We start from the raw sequence: 22836 nt of genomic DNA, 5'->3' as shown, positions 1-22836 counted from the left end.
AGGTTGCCCAGAGAGGTTGTGGAGGCCCCGTCCCTGGAAGTGTTTAAGACCAGGTTGGATGGGGCTTTGGGCAACGTGGTCTAGTGGAGGGTGTCCCTGCCTGCAGCAGGGGGTTGGAACTAGATGGGCTTTGAGGTCCCTTCCAACCGAAACCATTCTACGATTCTATGACTTGCCAGAGCCACCCCTCATTTCCACTGCCTACAGCTGGAGCTGTGCTCAGTGGCCTGGAAAGCGAAGCCCAAACCCCCCCTCCCAGGGCGAGCATAAAGGTAGATAGAGTAATGCAGACTTAACACTGATAAGACTGTCATCTTAATAAATGAAAGTCTTGCTTTTTCACATTACGTGCAAGAATAACCCTGAAAGTTGTTTTTACCTATGACCCACCAAAAGAAAAAGAATGGATTTATTTCTTGAAATAGTTGAGGAATAATTACTCCTATTCTGGAGTAATTACTTTTGCGATGAGGGAGTAGGGCAGGTATTACACTTCAATAACTGATTTAAGCCTCATTCTGCCTCTCTTAGAATTAGCTGCAGTTTTCAATGGCCGGCATGGCTGGTGCGTTGGTGTTGCTTTGTGCTTGTAAACAGCCGCCACATTCCAAATGCGGTTTCAATCCCTGTGATCAGTTCTCAGGCCAAGTTCCCAGGAACCTGCACTAATAACAGGGGGATCGAGCCCTGAGTGCTGAAGAGGAGGAGAACTGTAGAATTAGGACCATAGTTTAGAAGCAATTTGGACTCTCTCTGCAGAGAAGGGTCTGCATGTTCAGTATCAGCAGCCAGATTAGCAAAACTAAGTAGAAAAACCCCAAAGCTAGAGAGCATTTCTTAGGGAAAAGGCTGTACATTATCTAATCTCATTACAAAGATTTTGCTGGCAGCTTTGCAGAGCAGAAGCAGTACATTTAACTAACTGAATATCATTCACTACGACAGAACTGAGAGAGTAAAAGGGGCACCAAATGCCAGCTGAGACTGGAGGGCATCTATTTGCTCCCAAATGACCAGCTTTTGAAGCTGAACTGTAGCTGCACTGAGCCACAGGAGCTCTCTGCAGCTAGCATTATCACGTAAAACAAAATCTGTCTTGTTTTGTGCACTCTCGAGTCAACTAATTTCTGAAAATGGGGCTGAACAGAGAGTTTGGCTCCTACTCAGTAGGGATATGCCAGACTATATATGCAGCATGGCCCCAAATATCTTGCATGGCAAAGCAGGATCACAGGGTGAACACAGGGACTTTTAATGCCATCTACAGTAGTTGCACATTTGAGAAAATCACAATGCTTGTCATGTATGTATCCACAATATAGAAATTCACAATGTGTAAATTACCCCTATTGGCAGAAAAGGAAAGGAGAAGCGAACCATCGTTTCTTCTCACTGTATTACTCAAAAAGGTCTGGAGAAAACTGCTTATCTTCCCATCATATCTACAGCTGTCACTAGACTAATATTATTTCTCCCATTTACTTTCCTGGTCTTGATCTTGCAGCTCTGAAGTTGATGTTAAAGCACTTTCTGTGGAACTTGAGGCACTGTTATTGCCACTCCACTTTGATTTTTCATTTGGGATGTATAGGTTCTCCATACTGACATCACTAACCTGGGCAGTGAGCTGGTTGAAGGCATGAGATGACAGGGGAAGAAGTCTGCAAGGATATGGTTTAAAAGTTTCTTTAGCTGCCCTTGAAATTTTTGCATATTATGTGATGGCAAGGTATTTACAACTTTTATTGCTGAATTTAAATATCCCAGACCATATCAATTTTGAGTTTCAATTTCCCCGGAGGCTGACTGCGTGGTGAGTACTGGTATACATTAATGATATAATGTCTTCCCTGAAAGCTCCATGTATTGCTGGCCTATATATCATATTTGCATCTGACAGAAGTGTGTGGTAAAGCTCATTTTTCTAAAGCTCTCGTGCTCTACTGATGTATATTGATCCCAGTTAATCACTGACTATGAGAAGTATGGAGGAGGGCAAGGAGGTGGGCTTTCTATTTGCAATTCTGTTCAGAATACAACATAACAGATTTACCAGAAGAAAAGCCTACAAAGTCACAGAACAGCAGAACAATGGAATTTCCACGCTGTAACTTACTTTCCTGTTTTTGAAGCTTTTTGGTTTCACACAAATTACAGGAACACATAGTATCAGAAGAGGAAAGAGGAGCCATCAGAGAAATAGGCTGCTGGGTTTGGACTCAGAGATACAGCTTCTGCTTTTGAGGGCTTTCAAGGCTGTATTAGGGCATGGTGAGTACGAAATGCATTTGCAGTTCATCAGCTACCAAACATAAACTCGAGGAAAGTCATTTGTGGTGGCCCTTGGGGGTATCTGCACCATGCGGCGGATGTGACAGAGATCCCCATGCTTGTTCTGAGCCTGCTGGTGGTCCCTGCAGCCCTGTGCGGAGACCCCAGCTCAGCGCCCAAAAGCAGCGTCGCTGTGTTGGCTCTCAGCACAGTGTCACGTGGACTGAGCTTTCAGCTCCTGATCCTGGAGCTAACCAAGGGCAGACTTGCAAGCCTGAGAATGAACACACAGGCACCGTACGAGTAGTAGTCCAACTTTTCTACATCGCTTCCAGAAATTTGTACAACTACTTTATTTTTTTTAAAATGAGAGTACTGCTACAATTTTGACTGTGTGGGCTGAAGTACCTGAACCCTCCATGAGTAGCTGCCTGCATATTATGCTGGAGGAGGTCTGGCAGTAGCTGCTGTTGTTTACATTGACCCCTCCACACTTTCACTGAATCTTGCAGGACTGCCATAAAACCACAGAAGAGAGCATTACACTAAAGTGACTGCACAGAATATGGTCTGTCTATTATTAGACCACACTGGATTCAGGGAAACCCCTTCTAGTGTGATTTTTCATTTCTCCCTTTAGTTTATAGGATTGAGTTAGGAATGAGACTTGTTTTAATCAGAAGTTTATCCACTCGTTATACAGCATGCTCAGCTCTACAACAGTTTCACCTAGCTAACAAACGCCAAATAGAGTTTTATTTGACCTAAGTAAAAAATGAGCAATAAATCAATTGCATTATATTCACTGTAGGAGCTTTTTATTGGAAGTTAGTGTTCTTCCTCAATCAAAATAGCTGGTAGGAAACAACCAGTTCTTCCTAGTCAGCCCCTTGTTTTTATTTTCTCCTATAACCTGCACTAAAAACATAATGTGAAGCCCTAAATCCTCTGAGTCTTGAAGGCTTTGCAATAAAGCCCCATATGAAGAATATATGTGTATGCTGAGGTGCAGAAATGCAATGCAAGTTTGGACGCTTACCCTGCCGTATGCAGCAGGAGTTGAAAGGTTTGAGGGAAAATGTAACGTGCCCGTGATGTGCCAGGGTTTCTAATGGGACGAAATCTTCTGAAACTCTGCTTCCCCTTGACATCACCATCACACTTCATCACAACCCACCACATCATTATCTGCCTCCAGATGCTGCTGGTAAGAAAGCACAGGGAAGAAACCTTAGATGCCATGGGAAGCTTTGTTCTAAGCAGACTTAACTTTCCTCTGATACTGAAGAGATTCCTTATTTTTATATTTTGGCAGTATCTGTAATAACGTTTCACTGAACCAAATATAATTATCTCCAAGCTGTGTTTAGGACCAGAAGCACTGATTCTCTGCAAGATCAGTTCTGTAAAGCTCATCATGTCACATTTTAATGGGAAAAGCACTAGATCTTGAATTAGCCCTGTGGAGAGCAACACACCAGATATTTAGGTCCTTCCTTAACAATCTCAGGCGTTTCCATATCCTTTAGCACTGCAATGCACCAGGTAAGGACAGTCACACCCTGATTCCCATTCATCTTCATACAGGTTTTGACAGACCAATGTGTTTTCGCACTAGCACTTTCTTTAATATAACACTTCACACTCTTCCATCTCACCAGTGTTTCTGTCATCACCTGTCTTCATCTCACCATTCCCTGGGTGCCTGTTTTGCTCTCTCATGGTTGCATATCTGGAAAGTACCAACGGATCCAGGGACCAGCTGAGCCCTTACAGTAAGTAGACAAGGTAGCAGAAGCTGGTGCTCCAGCAGGACATTATCCCCGGTCAGTCCATCAGCTGTGGGGAGCAGCTGATCCCCATTCAGGTCAATATATGTATAATGTGGGGATCTCTGATCTCACTAACGGAATATCAGCCTTGCTTATGCATGGATAACCACACTTTTCTAGGTAGGGCTAATATAAATAAAGGGAAAGATGATTTCCTTTACTGGCAGAAACCTGCTTTTGAATTTTGAAGTCTGGCATCCAACCCCCATACTCAGAGAGCAAGTAGTCATGTTGCCCCAATATACAGCCACTGATTCGAGTCAAAGCAAGTATCTTTCTGTTTGGTGCCTAAGCAATATATATGATGAAAAGGCATCCATACACACAGATTCTTATATGGAAATAGCCATGGTACTATGACAAAACATTAGGAGCCTGAGGGACTGTCCCCATACCATTAAAATTTCAGGGTTGAGCTTTCCTGATGGCTTTAATGAGTGCAGCACTTTAATGAGTGCAGGATTGAGGCTTATTCTTTAATAGCTGCCTGTAGATCAGCCACTCAGCTTGGAACTGCATTCAACTTACTAGCAGGAAAATGCATAACTCAACTTTTAATAAAAAATACATATGGATGTTGCTAACTAGTGGTTCCTCTGCCTATCAAAGGGAAAACAGGGCTTCTGTATCAAGCTTTAAAACACATTTCAAGTTTTGCAAATACTGGAAAGTCAGGAAGAACAGAGAAATTTCTTTGTAGTTGAAAAACAACTGAAGAGGTTGAAGGATAGCTATTTGTGTAAGATCAGGTATAATAAGACAATAGCAAAATATCATCTAAATAATGAAGTGCTGATGATTTTTCCTTAGTAAAGAGCGTCTTGTGATATGGTTCCAGATATTAAATTTTAAAAATAAATTACTACACTCAGTACACAACTATTTGTTTATCTCCTATGAAAAGGTCCATCTGTCAGCTTCCTTATTGGCAAAATGTGTTACACAGCATCCAGACTGGCCTTTAATCTGAATAAATCCACAAATGATGAGCAGACATTTCAACATGAGTTTGCATCTATTTAGTAAGAATTAATTTCATTTCATAAACTGTTTCCACCACAAATGGCAAAATGTCTGAAACATTTAGGAATCCTAAATGACCATCATATGAGTATGTTCCCTGATGTCAGCAGTATTCACAGCAAAGTTACTCATGTGTGTAAATGATTCCTGGGCCTTTAAACAAGATCTGTAACCTTGACAGGTGTCTGTAAGTCCTATCACTATTGCTTTGAAAGTGTTGATACCAGCACTAGTTCTTGTCTTCCAGCTATTAAGCTACAGTTCAACCATAAACCCCCCTAGCCAGATTTTCAGCCCCCAACAGTTCAGTGCTGCTTTGAACTGGGATTTTGTTTCAAGTTACTGTGATAAGAGAGGGACAGCTGTGACACTGTCCTGGGTTTTAGCTCCTAACAAAAATTCCTAACATTCTTGCAGTGGCCTTTACCTGCAGTTAATGTCTCCCTCTGCTCTTCAGTCCCAATGAAACCAAGAGCCCACTGTTCATTAAAAACTACCAAGGGACATCTTAAAGGCAAGATCTCTGTTTCTGTTTCCAGGGATGACCACACCAGCTGCATGTGTTGACTAATATTATCTGAATCCATGTTTTAATCTGAATGCATCTCAAAGCTACTTAAAAATTAAAAGAAACTAGTAAATAAGGTCTTTAGCATATGGTTCAAGGCCAATACACTGAGACTAGTATCCAGCTTTTAATTTACCAATTATAAAAAAACAGCAATACAATAAGAATATAATACCATGCATACAGCATCCCCTCATGTAGCAATGGGATAAAAGCTAGTCCAAGAATGATGAAATACAAACCCAAAATGTTTACAGTAGCTTCTGAAATACATGTAGCACTGAAGATTTTTGAACTTGGGTTATTTTAATGGAAAAAACCACCCTCAAGTTTGTACGTGTTATCAAGAGTTTTCAATCTGGAAATGTCACAAGGTATTGCAAGTCTCCTGAAACTCTGCTGCTCTTCACAGCATGAAACTGCATCTGTTCTAGCAGCCAGGTGACCCAGGAACCCAGAGCAGTACCTGCTCTTGAGCAAACTGCACAAAAGCACCAGCAAAAGCAGCCACATTCCACTTAAATTTGCAGGAGATGAAAAGGAGCCTACACATGCAACAGCAATTACTATTAATGGATCCAGATATATGGATCCTATTGGTAAATTCCAGCTTAGCAAAGTAAAATTTGGCTGTTGCTTGATTTTTAGTGCCATAATAAATTTTCTGTCCACTTTTAAAAGGTTGGACCACAGTGTGAAGGTCTAGAGCATTCAAAGACTTGTAAAGTTCATGAAATCAACTGTAAATTTGGAAGTAAAGAGATGAAACTATGAGACAATAAAAAAGTAAAAGGAGTAGTAGTCAGCAGATTAAGACAGGACACAAACTGTGCACTGAGCTGCATCGAGACCATGCTTATCACTGGGGAAACTATTACCTGTTACTTGCAGATATATCTTAGGTTTAGATTTCCATGGGGCTCTGTTATTGAGAATAATGTAACTGCAGCCAAACTGAAGGCACTGTAAAAACTACTATAAATATTCTTTTATCTGATGGCCATTCAAATTTCTGGGCAGAAATGTTACTTTTAGGCTCTTTACATGGACCATACAAATGGACACTTATTTATTTGATGACTAAAAAATACAAGCCAAGTGCTAATAGGCACCAATCGCTTTCAACTTCTGGACTAACTCTGTATGTTTGCCTGAATCCAAACTTATCAGAAATTCCACACAATCAAAATTAAACAAAAACATCTGTGTGAACCTCTAAATGATAATATGTCTATGTATGAAATAGCTCTCATCAATAACTCCTTACTTTTCTTATTTTGTGACTTAAATTAATCTACAGGCTTTCATACCTGTAAATATACTTTGGTTCTGCTATGACAGGGATGCTTGGGAAAGTGAACTGTAAACATGAACATATTCTTTGTTGAACATACCATGAACTCTCTCCAACAGATAGAATTTATGATGACTGAACTTTTTTTTTTTTAAACAGAAAGGTTACTCCCAACAAGGTACCTAAACCAGTATTTTACAGAGGAAGATGATATATTCAAAGACTTTAACATAAAAACTTGATAGGAAACTTCAAAATGAATTAAGGATGAAAGGCCTTTGTGCTCCATTTGAAGCTTTGAGTGCTTTTTAAAATCAGAACCAGTATGAACCTGTCAATTTGACTTGAAACCCAAACTTCATTTCCCCATGTAAAGAAATTTCCTGGAAACTGCAACATTCTAGATTAAAAAAAAAAAAAAAAGCACCCTTTTCCCTCTATGGTGAGATGATAAAATCTTTTTGTTCACTGTATTTCATTGAACTCCATTTTTTAACTAGCTGTATGGTTCATAGCGGTTAGCACTCATGTCACAGATGAATTCCTCTAGAGATTCTGCATATATTTCTAAATACACAGAGGACAGTTTCTCTATTCATCTGAGCAATTTCAAAACATTTTTGAAGAGAAAGAAATTACACTTGAAAAATTTCTCTAGTTGATTCCAATAAAGACCGTGTGTTAGCCTCCAGTTATTTGTTTCACTTCAACTTCAGAGTGGCTAGATAGGGAGGCTTCTAGAAAAGTCACTTAAAAACATTTTGATAGTGAAAACAGGCTCCATTTTAAGAAACCCTTTTAGTGGAGATAAATTACTTCTGTAGAAAATAAGAGAAGAGCACAGCAGGGTCTCAAGTGCTAATCAAAGGACATAGTGCTTCAAGAAAGCATTCTTTCCAAACAAATTGTTGGAGAACTGCAATAGTTCAGGCTGTACTGCAATTACTGCAAGAACACTCTTGTTTTGTAAGATTTGGGAAATTTAATTTCTTCTTGAGCCATATGTTCCAAAACTATAAAACCCAGAAGTAATTTTTGCAGAGGGATTTTTATTTCAGAAATCATCGTGCTGTTGTTTTCTATGCATCATCTGGTGACATTTAACAAATGCCCATCAGATATATATATATATTTTTCCCCTGATCTGAGTCTTCCTCTGAATGGAAGAACTTCACACTGTTCATTTTCCCTGTTGGAAAGACGAAATCCCCATGGGGCTGGAATTATTTGGTTAAATTTTGTAAGCTGTTTAAGCAAGATGGCTAATTTGGAGGACACAGTAGTCCTTTTCTGAATTTATTTATTTATTTATTTAGATTTGTGAACGCTACCCTGTATTTTTTCTTACTCAGAAATGTGGCTTCAAATAAGGTTAAAATCAGGATGATCCCTAAACTAAATTCTAGCTATTACTTTGATTTGTAGTTAGGTGGCTACCTCAGGAAAAAGGTTAACAGGAATTCTTTGACATTAAAAATTCTGTAAAGCATCTGATATATGGGAGCACTTCAAGCTCCAGCAAATTGGAGAGATTTGTTTGGCTCTGAAGGATCCACTGAAAGCAGAAAGTTTCCTGTAAAAGTCTTCTATAATGGCTTTATTAGTTCAACATATGACTATTTTTCCCACCTACTTATTCCTGGTGTAATAAATGCTTCTACATAAATTCTACAATAGTGCAGCAAACTGCTGGATCCTGCAAGTTCACAGGACTTTTATTGCTTTCTGTGAAAATACAGACTGTAATACGAAATGTTGTGGCATTACTATTTGTACACTATACATCCAAGAGAGCTGACAGGATATTAAAGAACACTTAAAGAGTATCTTCACAAGCCCACTTTGCTATATGCTGTAAAATCAGATAATATAATGAAATCCCCGATCAAAAGAGCTTATAGACCAAGGGTAAAATCATCCTTGCTTAAAGACCATGCACCACGAACGTCCTGTGTGGAAACCGCAACAGGATGCACGCAGAGCATAGTCTTTGTACCGACTCCCTGCGCAACTGTGAATTTCCTTCAGGGCTTTGACTACATGTTCGTAACAGAAATAGCTGTGTTGCCTTAAGACAATACTACCCCACTGGTGTTTGTTACTGCGCGACATTAAGCTGCTAGTGCTAAATTGATGGACGGGTCATGTGAATGCTTTCTAGCCACTTCTGTGCAGAATCAAGCTGTTAATTCAAACCAGCTCTGAGCAGAACGTGAAGTCGACCAGGATGACTTTGCATTGCAGTTGCTGGGGAACACTCATCCAATCCATTCCACTGATGCAGCTGTGGAGGTGATAATCACAGCTGGAAAGGTGATAAGAAACACCTGGAGAGGCAGTACTAACAGCAGAGCTGGTTTTGCAGTGAATGAGCTCTGTGCACAGAGGACTTGAGGTGACATTACCAAGTCATTTTAAAATTAGGACACAAATAAAAATTAAACACTGAAATTCTACTGAAACTCAGCGTGGTGGCTGTACTGTTGCACCTAATTTGCTATTTTCTTAAAAATCCCTCTCTTTATGCTTTTAAAACAGTAGTACAATTAATTTGCAGGAGTTGATTTAGTGCTTGTTCCTAGCTATTATCCTTTTGTGTATAAAAAAGATTAAAAATTTCAGAAGCCAATACATGGCATGAACTTACTTTAATGACGTCTTCATCAGAGGACTTGCACTCGACTGATTCAGAGATGTCTGTCACAGCACTGTTCTCCTCAATGGAGACCACTTTGATGGGCACTGCTACTGTTTTTCCCGTGAGAATTGCAGTGTTCAGAATTTCCGTGTCCTGTACACAAAACAAAACACAGTGCTCTTCAGAAACAACTAAAGAGCTTTCCAAAAGGCAAGCATCAGCTCTTCACCTGGACTTATACTCAAGAAAGATGCATTAGTTCTCAGTGGCTAATGATCTAATCTCATCTTCAAATACGTGCAACTTGGTAAAACATAGTAAAACCCCAATTATATTTTACCTGCTAAACAAACACAGTCAGCTGCATTGCACACTGTTAAATAGTGAGCAAAACAACTGCAGCCAAATTCAGTTGAGGCAGGAACACATCACAGGTAGCTTCTACTTTTTAAGTGTGGGGCCTTTCCCAATATTTGCCTTCAAAACATGAGTTCAGAGTTTTTCCTAAACTGGATTTGATTGGCAATGTTTGGGACCGGATGCAAGAGCCTCGAAAGTAAAAATATTGCTATTTGAATCTAAGCCCATTGCAAAGACGGGGCCTCTCTGTGAACTTTGTATCTGGAACTGTTTCAAGATTATTTCATTTCCTTTGATATGGCCAACGAAGCAATGCAAGGAATCCAGAAGGAGTTAGTGATGCTATTAACTGCAGGGAAAATAACAAGGAAATCTGAAGTTTGAACTTGGGTCATGGCATATTAAAGCCTTTCAATGCACAATTGACTAAGCTAACTCTTTTAACTCCTGAACAGTTTCAGCATCACTGTATTCCCAAGATTCCCATGTAGGAAGAACTTCAAAGTTTTGTCCAACTTTTCAACTTCCAATTCTAGAAAGTGAATAAAATATTCAGCAAAATCCTCGCACCAAAGTCAGGACTGCAGCCACTGATGTCAACAGCAGCAAAATGGGGCACTGATACTATTGATACTGGGTTTGATTCCAGTTTAGTGAGTTTTAAATCTAGGTCAGATTTTCTTTTCATCTTGCAACTTATTTCTCAGGTCCTCCTACAGCTCTCATAAGAAATCCCATCAAACTTAAAAAAAACCTCTTAATAAAAGGAATGTTGACTGTTCTAGAAAAGTAAGAACCCTAAATAATTCCTGTGGCATATATGAAAAAAAAGCTACCCAACACAGTAAGCCAGAGCCAGATTTATACATAGCGTTATTGGAAAGTCTAAGGCCATTCTCGGGAACTCCTGATTTTTTTAAGGTAGAGACCATCCCCAGCAGTCCCCCATATAAATTCTGCCAGGTACCCGGCATTTTTGAACAACAGAGTGCTGTAGTGAAACGCATGGCTTTTGCAGCTTAACGTCTGTCCCCAAACTTGAATTTTTTTTTCCAAAAGTATCAAAATACCAGTACATGGCAATAAATAAATCCAGAAACAGATGCAAAGGAACAGAGCTCAACATTTGTGAAAAAAAAAACCCCTCAGTAACAAACCCAAGTACTCTTCTGTCTGCAGACTTCCAAAGCAACAACCATTGAATAGCCCACATAGGTTCACCAAAAAACAGATTCAACATATTTTCTGCTGTGTATTTGGCTACTGCAAGTGCTGTATGTCCTCTGAAATTAATCTTTTGCCTTGATCCCTTAAAGCCTTATTTTTTGTGACTCTGAGTGTTAAACACTGCGAACTAAGGACTCCAGGGCAAAGGAGCAGCAAGAGAGTTTGTGGAAATGACAGGACATCTTTTCAGGCTATCTCAGCTCTGCTTTGAAATGATTCTACTCAGATCCAGTTTTTCCTTGGCAACTGATATGTACTACTGATAGAGAAATCTAATTTAAAGGGACAGGTTCAGAGGAAGAGAAATGCCATAAATAGAAATGAGTTTCAGATATAGAATATTTTCTGTGGCTTGGGGATTTACCCATATTTGCATTTAATGGTAATTTATGAAATTCAAGACAAATCAGAAAATCATATAAACACAAAACAAAGAAGAAACAAGCCCTGCACCACTGCCAAAAAGATACAACCAAAGCGCTGATTACGCAATGCGATGAAAGTTTTGTGCCACAAGTAGCAGAGTAAATTCATCATCCAGGTTTAACTTGCAACAAACTGCCTGGGAGTCACTAGAACTCCCTCCAGTTCAGCTTTGCTCACGCCTGCAGTGTCGAGTAATCAGTGACCTTAACATGAAGTCAAGTATTAAGAAAAATGAGAGAGAAGTGGGAAGCCCAGCAGACAAGACCACAAGGCACTCTGACCCGCACGAGGATCCTGTGCTCCTGACTCCCTGCGTATCACCAGGAAAAGACCAGCTGCTTCCTCCGCCCTGGCATTACGCTGGGTGATGGCGAGACTGCCAGGAGCATCATAATAAATCACGTTTGCCGCACTGCCAGCTACGGCTGCAGCTAAGCTCCGCGCCTACACAACAGCACCATGAGAACATTAGAGGACAGGATTAAATCCAATATTGGAGATAGGGTTTACAAAAATGAGATGCAATAAAGTTAAATACAAGTTGTTTCTTTTCTGTAGGAACAACTAATCCTATAAATACAGGACAGAAAAGATTCAACAGGAAAAGCTGCTCTCAGAAAAGCATTTGGAGACTATAGTAGATCACAAACTGAATGTAAGTCAGCAATTGCATGCTGCTGTGGATAAAAACCAAACCCAAACCAACCAAAGAAGCCTCCCACAGTAAGTTGTATCAAGAGGAGTATCACCTGTAAGATGTGAGGTATTCCTACTCTACTCAGCAAGGCCTCAGCTAAACGGCTATATCCAATTTTGAGGACTGTACTGCAAGAAAAATCTTGAAGTGCAAAGAGATAAAAAAAGAACAAAGAGAATAAGTCAAAGAAATAAGATCTGTGAGGAATGACTGAAAGAATTGGGATTGTTTAGCCTAGAGAACGTTATGGGGAAAGTTTATTACTGTCTCCATATACATAAAAGTCTTCCAAAAATGAGTAAGAATAAACTATTTTCCATGTTCACGGACAGAGCGTGAAGTAATGGGCTTAAGCTGCAACAAAGAAGATTTGTCTGACATTAAGGCAATCTTTATTATAAAACTAATGATAAAGAATTCTTCTGGAGCAGAAGAAAATGCACAGTCTAGCCTAACAGATCTTTGAAGAACAGATTATACACCATTCAGAAATAACACAAGTTCTTTGAGTCAGGTAGAAAAGGAAAGGGAGCAGATGATCCCTTGTGGTTCCCTCCACCCTTACATCTTAGTAGTCATCATTCAGTTTTGAAAGAATGGAAACACAATAATCTATATATCTTGTATTCAAAATAACCATATTCTGCTTCACTCATCCCAAACAATATCCTTCTTCACTAGACAAAAGAAAATGTTCTATACCTTTAAAATGGGAAAGCCTGGCAGGGAAATGTGACTGATATTCTTGCTTTCTGTACTATGTAGTACAGAACTGATGTACCAATTGTTAAATAATAATGTCACTTCTGTTTCTCTCTTTCCAATAGGTCATTATTGGCGTATCTGAATTCTAAATGGCTTTGATATAAAGCCATTATTATAAAGGTTAAAAAACCTTTGCAAATTTCCCAAGACCTTTCTGGAGAGAAGAGACTATTTGGCTACTGGGACATTACTAGCAATTAGAAACCTCAATCTTCTGCCCTTTTCTAATGGTTCCATTAAAGAAAGTAGTGTGCATCTGAATGAATTTATTTTATTAATTATTTCAGAGATACATCTAGCCCAAAAATTGTAAAAAGCATCATTTGTCATGATAAAGGGCTACTGAAATTTCACATCCCTTCTCTGTAGCCCAATATGAACTTCAGGAAGTTCAAATTCATGATGCACATGAAGAGGATGGAAACATATTGTAGATATTATCTAATGGCTTCACAGTTAGTACCATTACAATCAGTAGGGATCCTCAGCATTAGGAAGGAATTGGTAGCCACCTAGCTACCGCTTTCAGTAGAGATGGAAACCTTCGTATTTCACCTCTACTGAAAGCAGCCATAACTCATTGGTACTACACAGATTAAGAAATCTTGAAGGAGAAGCAATTAATATATTACACACTACGTTAAAAGCAATTTTAAAATCTGCCACTTCCCTTAGTCTGTAAGTGTCCTACGCTATTCAACTGTGATATTTAAAAAAAACCCAAAACCCACAAAACCCCAAAGAATCAAGCTTGATTATTTAGAACTAAAATAGAAAAATGTCTGTCCCATATCCCTGTATGTGGATTAGCCTTATGGCACAACTTCTGCCTCCTCTGTGTTTCCTTTATATTACTGCAATAAAGCCAAAGGCTTTAATGTAACAGAGAACTGACCAATTGTCTGCACCCATACACAAGCTGTTAGGCAGAAAACTCTAAATAATGTATGAAAGGATCCATGGCCCAAGACTCTTCAAAAGCTGAACTGAAACTCATAAAAATAAAAGGAGCTTAAATATAACTCTGTCTATCTGCTCTGCAATACTGAGCCCTCTGAACACACACCACGGGCAAGGGGGCTCTAATTCAGCACCCAAACCTCTTTCCCCTGCATTCTGCCACCTCCTGTAATACCCTTGATGATCCACTGATAAGCAGGAAGAGTAGTTGAATCTTTAAGGTTATGTCAAGCAACATTAAGAAAACAATTGTTCTCACATCAGAACAGGAAATACAATAGCTAGTATAGGTGGTGATTTTTTTTTCCTTTTTAAATGCAATATGTTCTCCTGTTTGCAAGCTAATGTGGGAGTACACAAACAGGATTACTAAGAAACCTTTATAGAGACTAAGAACTCATTTAAAATGCAGGTGCTTTTCAAAATCACAATATCTCGGCCATTTCCACATTCTTTAATTTTTAAAATCCCCCAAGAACTAATCTACTTTCTGTGCAGGCATCAACTAAAGTTTTAAAATCAAATTTATTTTGTGTGGCAAAAGACTGAAAGCATCTGATAGTAATGTTTGGACTTGTTCCCATTAAATTCAAAAATGGGGAAAGTAGTGTAAAGTAAATGGAAAAAAAAAACAGAAAGAAGATTAGTCATAAGTAAGCATCAATATCTAGGTTGGAAAGAAGTTTCTCTAAGTGTATTACAAAGTAAAATAGCAAGGGCTGTCATTTCCAAAGTCAAAATGGAGAACTATACATATAATTCTCATTGACACAGAAGGGAGATTTGAGCTCTGAACTTCTTTGGAAGCCTCAACCTGTCTGTGCAGCGCAATGACTGAATCCCAACAACATCTGACTCTGATATTGCAGAGACAGAGTTGGATTTCTTGTATGAAAAACTACCTGTGAACTTTTCTGCTACCAGGACATCCCTTCAATGAATACAGCAAATGAAGGAAATCACTAATATTTAAACACATTTAATTAACAAACAGTTACATTAAGGAACTTTTTTTCTCATTCCTCTAACAGCTAAAGGAAAACTCTAGCAGTTAGGCACAAGGGTCTAGTTAAAGGAGATATTCAAAAGTAAACCACTGAATTGTGTGCATAAGAAATTACTTAAAAAAATTATTGATAAGTGTTAACTTCAGGCTAGCTCTCATAAACAGAACAGCATACTTACCTTTACTCAACATAGCATTTTCATTATCCACTAACAAAACATCTACTCTTCCCCAGCCCAGGCAATATCTTGTGTACCGGTCACTACATTTGCTTGCTCATAACCCCAACCTTTTCCAAAGCACCTGAACCATCAGACTCCACATCAAGGACACAGAATTGTATCTCCTCTACACAAACCTTCTGTATGCTTCAGAGACTTTGGAAATGAAGCTCTGAGGTTACAACCTGATACCTAGAACAGATAAAGAAAAGCACCTCTACTAGTATATGCATACAGCAAGAGCAGTACAAAATCTTCATAGCAGAGACAACTTCTGTTCATCCCACCTTCCTCAGATAAACAAAGACAGGAAGAGGGCTGGGTGGCTTTCACACCTCTTTATAGCTGAGCACTTAATAAGTTGTGACTCAAGTGCAAGTAGTTAGGACAACAGGATACTCCCATTCATTTCCCTGCATTCTTGATTTGAAAAAGAAAAAAAAAAAAAAAGAAAAAAAAAGAAGAAAAAGAAAAAAAAAAAGGAAAAAAAATAGATTTAATCAAGAAGGCCACAGGCTAGAACTGGTGAGTTATATCAGCCTAGTGGTTTGGAACTCCTCTGTGGGTGCCTGTATGAAGCTACCACAGTTACAAATCTTGACACTACATTTCAGTAGATCAGGAAAAGAATTAATTGGCATTTCAAAGAAACATGGTGAGATCGGAGTCAGGCAGGGAGTCAGACACTACGTTATATCGCACTGAGACCTGCATTCAGTGAGACCATTATACAGAATTTGATGCAAGCATCACCACTCTACAGGAAGTCTCTGAGTTTTCCTGCTTGGAGCTGATGTTACCATTCAGAGTATCATAAACTATCTTGGTTACATGTGGGTTAATTGGAATAAAGTCCACTAGAAGTAGTGTTGGTCTAAACATTTTCTTCCACAGCTGCACTCATTGTGCTACCTCACAGAAAACTCAGCAGAACTGGCATCCAGAAAAACCAGTACTGTTTTAGAAAGGGAAAATAACATCCAGAAAGCTAATGTATTCTAGCCAGAGCTGAGAAGAAGTGTGTGCTCACATTTGGTCATTTGAAGTTAGGTAACACTATGGTTGACTCTGCAGGAATCTCACATTTTATTCCATCCCTATTTCAGTCAGGGAACTTCCACTGATGTCAGTGGGAGCTCTGTGCAAAGAGCAAGAATACAGAATACGAGTCTTAGTTGCCTGAATTTAGCTGAAGAGCAAACCATCCAACCTCTCAATTGTAAGAAGGCAAGCATTCAGCCATGACTAATTTAGGAACTAATTCAACATTAAATTGCGGCAGAATGAGGAAGCAAAGTGACAGCTGTTTAATTAAACTCTAAATCCGATTAGATGGTGTTATCAAGAGAAATCCATGGGAGCCTGAGGTCATGAGAATGGTCCTGTTTACAGGCTGAGAATTCTGTAAGTGGAATCCCATAGAATGATGCTAATCATAGCTTAGCATTAAGATTTCTCCCTCACACAAACACACTACCTCATGAGTAACAAACCTATACGGTAGACCTGATGGAGTGATAGAGAAAAGCCAATTATGTTTTAATTTATAAGGAAAGTTTCCTGAAAAAGTTTGTGGAAAAGAGGCAGTTGGGTACTGTTTACTTTAAAATCAAAACAGTATTTGTCTTATGGAAAAAGGGCGGAAGCAGCAAGCCCTTGCATGCTGTTGACAGCCCTTGACTCGGTGAAGACAGTGCCTACGCAGGAGAGCTCCAGGAGATGTACTGTGCTTCCAACTATTGTTCAGCCCATCACCCTTGATGGACACTGACACCTTGGCAATACATTCACAAGAGAAGAAGATGGAGATGTGGGAGATATAAAGTAAACTCCACATACGCCAGTTGCAAACACCATAAATAGTCTACTGATGAGCACTAAGTTATGCATCACAAGTTTCCAGGGCATCCTAGTTAGAGTGATGCACAGAGCTGTACTGCACTGCAGACAGTTGTTATGCTGATTTGTGAGTCTGCTAACACGATGGTTGTAGATTTGAGTTATTAATACTATTAAGATTACAGCTGATTAACAAAATAACATTGTTAGGCAGCAGACTGTTTATCTACATAATCCCATGATTAAAAGTAAATTATACATTGTGTTTTCTGCCAACTGGATTCTCTGACACTCCACATTCACGGACACTATATTTGAGAAGGGAAAGCAGCTGACATTCTGGTTTTAAATTCTTAGCACACACTTCAGAAGAACAGCAGTGTGACTTCAGACCAAAGAGCTTGCATCACAATTAAGAACCTCCCGGAGGCAAGTTCTCCCCATGGCAGGCAGTGGGGAAGGGCAAATTTTGTTGGTTGGACTTTAGTTTGCTCTTTTCCTTTCCTTGATTCCAATGCTATTGGCCCATCACATGTAAATCCTGCTCTGCTTCATTCATCAGTTTATAACATGAGGATTTTTACTTCAAGAATAATATCGCATTGCAAAAGAAATGGGGTAACGCCGTTAAGCAGTAAAACCAAAGGGGGACAACCTGCTTACTCAATAGCACCCTCAGTATTCAAACATGGATCCAGATGGCATCCAGGTTACTCCATGACTGTAAGGTCCATAGTGCCAAGGAAAATGTACACTTATGAACAAAGTAACAGTGTTGAAAAATTGGGCCATTCAAAATCTACATAAGAAACAGACTTATTCAATAGAAGTTGCCATTTCTGCAGTCTGTTTCTAACGAGGATAGTAGAACAAAGGATCTCAAAGTTTCTTTTGGATGCTAATTCTTTTCGACACATGACAACACTGTGAGGTATCTTCTCTTCATTAAATCTTTGTTAAATGGCCAACAATGTACATGGCACAAAAATTAAGGACAATACCTGCCCTGAAGAACAAATAATGCAGAAGTCAAACACAGATAAAACATCACCCATGGAAAGACCCAAAGTGGATGTTGGCATTGTTCTGTCCCTAGCATGCACAACGTTCGTTTGAAGAGTTCAATCAACGTGATGTCTGTGGGTCTCCAGGAGTCTTAAAGGTAAATGGAGGAAATGTGGGAACAGGGATGTAAGGAAGGGATTCAGACTCATATTTCTTGCCTCCCAGAAGAGTGGCTTTGACTATCATCAGTACATAGGTAAAGCCCATCCGTGCACAGGCTAGGCTGGGGCCCCTCACGCATTTCTCCTGGGGCTGGACCACTCCAAGGAGAACAGCGGCAGATTCCTGGGGCCAGAAGGAGAGAAAGCAAATGGCACTCAGCTGGGATGGGAAAGTCTCAGGCCCAGCACAATCTTCCCTGTAGTTTTTGTGAACCATGTAATTTATGACAAAGATCTAAGTGTCTTTTCAAAATGGGAACTCAGCGTTCTGCAAATGCAGTGACTTTTTAATCAATTATCTTGTTTCTGTTTACAGTCTCCATATTGAGATAAATCTCAATTACTGGCCCCCTACATTAGCAACAGACTGATCCATTTTCTTCCCTGCTTGTACAGTTTTCAAATATCCAGCTACTGGAATTTTTGAGCCCTGATAAATTATGCTCTGCAGACAGAAAAGGGGACTATAGAATATATTAACAGACAGGGATGCAGAAAAATATCTTTGGATTCTTGGATGACTAATCCACACTTTCCTCGCAGTGAATCTACCCTGTTAGCATTCAAACGTGCAAAAGGGAATGTGGCCAATGATTACTTTGATTTAGCAGATGCAGGCTGTATTGCTAAATGTAATTCTATCATCACTCAAAAGCAAGCATCTCTTCTAAAAAGTAAAAAGAGACTGAAGCAACTGAACAAAATTAACCATGCCTTTAATTGCTTTGTTCTGTTTACAGTTAGTGATGTAAAATGATGGAAAAATGTTATAAAGCCATCGCTCAGATCTGTGTATTGGTAGGAAGGACACATTGATTTAAGGTCAGGTGCAGAGGTCTGGACTCTGCCCAGATTATTATGACAACAGGATCTCACTTCTTATTGCTTGTATTTTGAATAAAAAAAGTAAAATCTTATCAGCATAAACTGTTCCCATGTGCAAAGTCCATAACCAGTACTCTGGCTAGCAGAAAAACATGCAATAGACACAGCTACAGTTTTATAATAAGGATGAACCCTCCAAAAGAGACAGTGAGAAACATTTTGCTTCAAGCTGCGGGCTAATGAATGCCCTTTCTTCAGAGCTTATGGAAACAGCAATTATACTAGCAGACAAGGTAGCTTCCTGTGAGCTGTTAAAGAGGGATAACCAGTCTTTGCTTCTTCATTTCCAATGTGTTTGAAACTAGGTGGAATGAAGAAACCTTATTAGCCAGTAGGTCCAGAAAGGGAGAACGCCTCTGAAGGTCCTGTCACTTCTTCCACTTGTGAACAACTGAGAATCAAATTCTAATTTAACAAATTTGTTTCAGAAGTAAATATTTACTTTATTGTATTTGTTAGACTAAGTTTATCATATATAGTTCACAATGCCAATTCAAAACTTGATTTTGGAGCAGGAATAGTTTGCCACAGGCACTGAGACTAACCAAGAAATCTTACGTCCTCTCCCTTGTGGAATCAGAATCCAAGCGCTTCCATTAGTATTTCTACCAGTAAAGTTCCATTGCCTGAATATCGATGCTACTTGTATTCATTATTTGCATAAAAGTAACCCCATTCTGGCTCCACATGATAGCTGGATGTCAATGTGCTGAGCAGTGACTATAATAAGAGACTGTTTCTACACCAAGGAGGAAAAAAGAGCAACCAGATCAACTGATTCTCAGCATATCTCAGTGAATAACTGATTCTTGTTTTCTGAACAGATCTAGGAATGAGAAAAATCATTCCCACACCATCTGACACAGTTTGGTTTTGGTTTTCTTGCTGAATAAAATACTTCAAAAATACTGACGTGTTCCTGTTTTCTTTCCATTTTATTTTCAATAATATTTGAGGAAATATATAGCCCCAATGTTATATCAAAATGACAACAACAAAACCCCCAAATTATTTATAAAGTATGGATCCCCAAATACCACTTTCACTAAATGGATCTTGATGTGATCCCTTATGGCTCTTTCATTTTTTTTATATATAAAATCTCTGTATTGTTTTATCTTAAAACCTGTCTTTACCTAACATGAAGAAAAGTGGAATGAGAAACGTATGGTCCTTTTCCCACAGAAAGCATGGATTTGGTTAAAGCAATGATTACTTGGCTCCTTGGCGAATCTGTATCCTTGGAGAAGCTTAGAAGATGCAGATACCTAAATTGTGAGGGATCAAAGTGCCTAATTACCAAGTATGTTGGAGAGGCATTCCCTCCAGCAGCAACAACCAGCATCCCTTCTGTAAGGACAGAGATGTCAGACAGATTTCCCCAAGACGGCAGACAACCGCGTACAGAACGCCTTCCTTCCACCTGTCACAAGAACTGCTACACTGCTTGAATCAGGCAGAGTAACATGCTTAGCTCACACATGACAATGTATTACACTTGCATTCAACACTTTTTTTTGACGAATGAAGTTCTCAAGAAAGAACTTCAAACCTTCCCTACCACCCTAAATTACTCTGACAAGATGATCTCATTAGATAAGCTAACCCCCTAGGTGACAGAAAATGCAAATTAATAAGGACATGAAATAAAACCAACTGAACATTTTCATGCTTGATTGTGTCTTCCTTTACCATCTTAAAAGCTGTAAATGTGTATCGTTTGTCTTTTTCAAGTGTCTATCATAATCAATGTGTATCAACAGTGACTGAGCCTCTGGCTGGGGGCCCCTCTGTTTTGTAGGAGCTGCGACACTAAATTCAATTAGGTGCAGCTCACTAAAAAGACAAGTATTATGCTAAAGTTGTCTGTGTTTTCTGTTGACTAGAACAGATATGTCAGGATCCAGTGGCCAATATATATTTTCAAAGAAAAATGGTATTTCCTGCTGCGTGGAGGAAGAGTTTGTAACTGAAAATGACTTCAAAGGAAAGGATTCTGGAACCACTTAAAAAGTAGAATAAGTTTTAAGGACAACTGCAGGAGATGGGAAGCTGAAGCCCACATTTTATTTCTCTATATTAGACATAAGTGAAACAAAACCCTTGATTTTTAAAAAAGATGCCTATGTGTAACACAGGAAACTACCTGCTCCTCTCTGTGAAATTTCATTCCTTACTTTCAGAATTTTGTTAAATTGCCTTAGAAATGAAAGCACTTACATAGGAAACACATTATCTAGAGAGAAAAAATTGTAGTTGTGGGTTGAAATGTGAGTGATTACCTGAGATATTCCAACTCCAGCATCATTATTGGTTATTTTGAGCGTAGAAAATGCAAACAGCTGAAAAGCTGTGAAGTGACAGGTTAAAAGCCCTTATTCTGAGATCGACATACTTGAGAACCTTCGCTGTTGTTGTTTCAGAGCATTGCTACTTATGGATATAAGTATACTTTACAGATACTTATGAATACACTTACACTTGATGAATACAAGCAATAAAGTGTCCTAAGTTCTCTTGAAAACTTATGGTTTTATATGTTTATATACAGTGCATAAATTATACATATTTCATCCATAGTAGACTTATGACAACATCTACAATACGTACTCATACGTATAATTTTTTATCTAACAAGCACTCTTAGAAGAGTAGCCCCGTGCTTGGAAAACAGAGTGGAGAGAAACATATTATGAGCATTAGTTCAGTGACTGTAGCTACTTACAACATTCACAGGAAAGGATAAATATTTGTTACGGATTCCAAAAGTTATGCCAATAAAAAGGCTGCAGAAACTGAAACACATTCTCTCCTTTCTAATCACAAAAATAGCTTTTCATTTACTCAAACATCTAAGGAATAATTGTCCGAGAAAGCCTTCGGCTATGATGAACACCTCTCGTGTTTTCTCCATTGCTGAATGGTCCTATTAAGTTTATCACAGATGGGAGTGGGAATATTGGTAAAGCCTGAATGGGAGAGAAAGGCAATAGCCACCTGGTGATCTTATAATGGAATAGTTCATGGATGCTTAAGCAGCCATGGACGGAGCTATATAATATCTTCTTGCTGAAATAATTTCATGGCTTACAGTTCTCTTTTGTTGCAAAAAGACTAATATGTGAAATTTGTCAATTTACGGGCATTTTCTGGGCTCAAGATCTGTCAGTCATTTACTTTCCTTTTTTACGAGTCTGAGGAAGTTATTTGGAAATGGACCCCCAGTTAAATGGAGTTTGCTTCACCATTAAGCAGAACCAGAACAGCTCTGCCGATGTCTCCAGCCTGTGACGACCGTGGGAATATAGCTGGTAGTAAAAAGGCAATTTTCATTAGCAATTTGAAATTCTTCCCATGTTCATTTCAATTAAACCTGCGGCCCTGTTATATAGTTGGCTATATATCTATAATAATACTGCTGTGATAGCTGTAATCAATACACAGTTGCAGACTGAAAATATACAAGCATATTAGGACACATGCATGGATGCACACACCATTACATGCTACATATATATGTGCGAGTAATCTATATGCATACAAATACATACACAACTATAATGGAAACATGATTATGAGGCATTCTGTGTTAATAGAA

General features: G+C 39.0%; 1 protein-coding gene across 2 annotated transcripts in view; it reads right to left on the bottom strand.

The window, feature by feature from the left end:
* TMEM132C (transmembrane protein 132C) overlaps positions 1 to 22836 on the bottom strand; it is a 220920-nt gene that overhangs the window by 21546 nt on the left and 176538 nt on the right. For both annotated transcript variants that reach the window (XM_075769557.1, XM_075769559.1), the window contains one exon: positions 9636 to 9779. In XM_075769557.1, the coding sequence (XP_075625672.1) occupies positions 9636 to 9779 (144 nt within the window). The remainder of the gene's footprint in view (positions 1 to 9635; positions 9780 to 22836) is intronic.

The sequence above is a fragment of the Balearica regulorum genome, chromosome 17, assembly GCF_011004875.1.
Source record: "Balearica regulorum gibbericeps isolate bBalReg1 chromosome 17, bBalReg1.pri, whole genome shotgun sequence".
NCBI lineage: Eukaryota > Metazoa > Chordata > Aves > Gruiformes > Gruidae > Balearica > Balearica regulorum.
The sequence above is the reverse complement of the archived record's forward strand: the minus strand, read 5'-3'. Positions and strand labels throughout refer to the sequence as shown.